The 3,781-nt window shown below is 60.4% G+C and overlaps 1 protein-coding gene across 1 annotated transcript; it reads left to right on the top strand.

Moving 5' to 3' along the window:
- The first annotated feature begins 1,149 nt into the window (after window positions 1-1,149).
- LOC104624949 (la-related protein 6-like) lies at window positions 1,150-3,314 on the top strand. Its single transcript, XM_010292439.1, has 4 exons — window positions 1,150-1,313; window positions 1,610-1,820; window positions 2,317-3,055; window positions 3,193-3,314. The coding sequence occupies exons 1-4, from the start codon at window positions 1,150-1,152 to the stop codon at window positions 3,312-3,314; spliced, it is 1,236 nt and encodes a 411-aa protein (XP_010290741.1).
- The last annotated feature ends 467 nt before the right edge of the window (window positions 3,315-3,781 follow it).

The raw sequence follows: 3,781 nt of genomic DNA on the forward strand, positions 1-3,781 counted from the left end.
GTTGTTTCGGGCGCTCCGGTGGCCTTGGGGACGAGCCCCCAGCCAGTCCTTGTAGCCACGGGGCACAGAGAAACATCAGCTAAAGCCCATGCCTGGACAGATGGGATGAAGGTCGGCAGGTCAGGCTCCCAGGATCGACCTCTCCTGGCTCACAGCACCCTCCGCAGCCCCCAGTGCCCTGGCATCACCCCCACCCAGCAGAGCCACCCCCCTGACCTAGCCCCCCGCTGCGCTGACAGCCGTGTCCTCACCTCCACGTTGCCCTCCCACTTGCTGCCCAATGCAGGGCTCAAGCAACAGGGATGAGTTTCACCCCGGACCTCCTTCCCCATCTCATGCTGAAGCTATGGGCTGTCCTGCCCCACAGTGTCACGCCCCCCAGGGGGCCCAGGTCCTTCCCGGGGCTTCACCCTGTTCCTGGGGCTCTTTCTGCTGTCTCTCATCGGGGTAGGGGTACTTCTGCAGAAAGAAGGACTTTTGCCTGTCACTCCGGCAGCACCAGGAGCCCAAACAGTGCCCTGGGCTGAGCCCTCCCTCCACCTCCATGTGACTGTTACTGTCCCTGTGCAAGGCAGAGAAACTGAGGCACTGACCAAGATGCCTCCTGGCAGCAGTTCACTGCCCCGCTGGGTACTGCGGGGCACCGGTACCAGCACCGCTGCCTCTGCTCCTCTGCCTGCCCAGCCTGGCTGAGCAGCCACTGCAGGAGGAGCCCGGCTGCTCCCAGGGCTCAGCTGGGGCTGTTTAACCTGCAGACAGGTTTCACCTGGGCCCTGGTGGGTCTCGGTGTGGGCAGGTCCATAACCACCCACTGGGGCTTTCTGGATGGCTGCTCTTATAAAGCAGCAGCCCATGGCCCCTAAGGACTTTTTCTTCCTTTCTTTTCCCTTTATCTTTCAGGAGCCTTAGTTTGACGGGGGTGAGGGTTGGGGCCTGCTGCCTGCGGGTCTCTAGGATGTAGTGCTGGGACTTTCTACCCTTCCTAGCGTTGCCAAGCAGGTAAGGGCACAGCAAGGAGCTGCTTCTGCTCCCCTGTCCCTGGGCTGGGGTTGGGGGCTGCAGTCCAGAGCAGGGCTCTGCCCTGGGACTGGCCACAGTCAGGAAGTATCCCAGCACTGTCCTCCTGTGTAATGTCCCAGATGAAGGACGATGTCATCACGTAGCTCTGGGGTGGCCGTGGGGCTTGGTTCCCAGCCCGGCTGCAGCACTCCTCTGCCAGTGCAAAGAAATGCCTTCCCAGCACTGCATGTCCTTTCGCCGCGGAGCCGCTCGTTTGCCCTGCTCAGCCAGAAGGACTTCAAAAGCTTCAATGGGTATGTGGCTGCTGGGATGTCCATGAGGGCTGAGCCTGGGTCTTGCCTTTTGTTTGTCCCCAAGGGAACGTGTCCCTTGGTTGGGATGGGTTTGGTTTCATGGTCTAGGACTGGTAATCCAAGCACCAGGAGGCTTGCAGCATGCAGGCTGGTGTTGCTCCCCATAGTCAGGGCAAAGCTGATAGCCCTGGGTCTCCCTGGTGTCTCTGCCGTCTGCACTGTTGTGGCCAGGACCGGGCAGTGCTGCATATCCCAAAGGCCACCAGCTCACCCTTGTGTCCCTGCTGCTCTGCCAGGAGCTTCTGCGACACAAGTGATGCTTTGGGGTCTGATCTCTTGGATGGCAACTACTCCATCCCTGACTCGCAGTTGGTCCGGAGGATTGTGTCCCAGGTGGAGTTCTACCTCTCTGATGAGAACCTGGCCAAAGATGCTTTCCTCCTGAAACATGTCCAGAAGAACAAGATGGGCTTTGTCAGCATCAAACTGCTGACCTCCTTCAAGAAGGTAAGCAGCCCATGGTGCCAGCCAGCTGGGGTGGGAAGTGGCCTTCATGGGGAGGATGTGTGGGTGTGCTCTTGCTGTTTCTGGGGTGTACAGGGAGATCCAGGCTCTGCTCAGGCTGTGTCCCAGTGAACCGCACGATATGCTGCAGCAGCTCTCCAGCCAGGGAGAGGTTGGGGAAGTGGTGAACAGCCCAGGGCCCATGCTCACCCAGGAGAGATCACCCTGGGTGATCTGGGAGAGATCACCCCTTGACCAAAAAAACACAGGGAAGCACTCGTGGTTTGATGTATGGCAAAACTGCAGCTTGTTGCCACAGTCCAGGGGGCACTGGGGACCTTCTCCTGCAGACCTGAGGGTCTTCCCTGCTCACAGGGAAGGGCATTATTGCCTTGCCATGACTTGTGGTTGATGGGGTTGCAGCCTGGCTGGATGATGGATTTAGGGTGGCCCCTGCCCCGGGAGACTCACAGGGTTGCAATGGCCCTCTCTCCCCCAGGTGAAATACTTGACGCGTGACTGGCGGCTCACGCTCTATGCCCTGCAGTTCTCAGAGCTGCTGGAGGTGAATGAGGAGGGCACTAAAGTGAGACGGCGGGTCCCCGTCCCCGAGTCCCTGCTGAGCATCCCCCCCAGCAAATTGCTGCTGGCCTGGGAGCTGCTGCCCCAGAAGCAGGACGTGCTGCCACCACTCCAGAAGAATTTCCTTGAGACCATCACAAGGATGTTCAGCCCCTTTGGTGCCATCGTCTCCATCCGAATCCTGCGGCCGGGCCGCAAGCTGCCCTCGGATGTGCGGAAATACACATCGCGCTTCCCTGAGCTGCTGAGCAAGTGCTGCGCGCTGGTGGAGTATGAGAGCCTGGAGAGTGCCCGCAGGGCCTTTGAGGACCTCGGCCACCAGAGCTGCCCGGGCAGCGAGAGCATCAGGGTGGTCCGGCTCTGTGGGAAGGGCTCTAAGAAGAAACCTGGGGTGGAGAGGGAGATGGTGGAGGAGCTGGTGGACCAGCCAAGTTGGAAAGTGCAGATGGCAGCCACGACCTTCCCCTATGGCCTCGGGGACTCCCTGTTCTGCAGCTCTCCAGAGTCAGATGGTGCCCTGGCATCACTGCCCCTCCTCCTGAACAAGGAACCCTCAGCACCTGCCTGGCCTGGTGGTGACTTCAAGCCCAACGACTTCGACAACACCTTCACCGGATCACTGCTCACCAGCAAAGTCTTCCCTCCACTGGGGACAGGCTTGAGCATGGGCAGCTGCTATGGCCTCCGCTCCAGCAGCGAGAGCCCAGCTGGGGGGCTGGGGGGGATGCCTGGGCACCCTGGCAGAGCAGTCCCTCTCCTGATGCCAAACCTCCTCCTGGCAATCTGCTGGCAGCAAAGAGAGTACCTGAGCCCCCCGCTCTGTGGGATGGGGTTCTTCACCTGCCTCACGGCCCCGATGGCACTGAGGGCTTCTTCAGCAGCTTTGGGAGAGAAGAGATTGTCCTCCAGCACTAAGGATCCTTATATGTTTGGGTTTGGGGATTTTTCTTTTCTTTCTGTTTTCCTCCTCCTCTCAAGCCGAAGAACTTAAATTTTGGTCAGCCCTGAAGGTTGGGTTCGGGCCTTTTTCTGTTCTTCTGCTTTCCTCCTCCTCTCGAGCAGAAGAACTCTCTGTGGCCCTGAGCGCTGGGGGCGGTGGCGGTGCAGCTGCTCCAGGGGACGGGAGTTTTGGGGCAAGGATGATGCTCGGGGCGAGGTGCGTGTGAGGCGAGATGCTGAGCAGCAGCGGGAGCTGCGCCGGGCCGCGCCGACGCCGGCTGTGTCCTCCGGGGACCTCACCCTGCACCGTCTGCCAGCCGGGCCCGGAGAGGTGAGGCCGCTTCCCGAAGGCGCCGTTGGCTGCATTGGCCCCAGGTTGTGGAGCTCGGATGGGAAATGGGCAATAAAGAGAGGTGAGGTGTCCAGGCGCTTTCTGGCTGGTG

This window comes from Phaethon lepturus, unplaced genomic scaffold (genome assembly GCF_000687285.1).
Source record: "Phaethon lepturus isolate BGI_N335 unplaced genomic scaffold, ASM68728v1 scaffold43508, whole genome shotgun sequence".
Taxonomy (NCBI): domain Eukaryota; kingdom Metazoa; phylum Chordata; class Aves; order Phaethontiformes; family Phaethontidae; genus Phaethon; species Phaethon lepturus.

What these genes read in the sequence shown, in the direction of transcription:
- LOC104624949 (XM_010292439.1), top strand. Translation starts at nt 1,150, where the DNA reads ATGTCATCACGTAGCTCTGGGGTGGCCGTGGGGCTTGGTTCCCAGCCC. An exon ending in GACTTCAAAAGCTTCAATGG is followed by an intron (nt 1,314 to 1,609) that starts GTATGTGGCTGC and finishes CTGCTCTGCCAG; the next exon opens with GAGCTTCTGCGACACAAGTG. An exon ending in TGCTGACCTCCTTCAAGAAG is followed by an intron (nt 1,821 to 2,316) that starts GTAAGCAGCCCA and finishes TCTCTCCCCCAG; the next exon opens with GTGAAATACTTGACGCGTGA.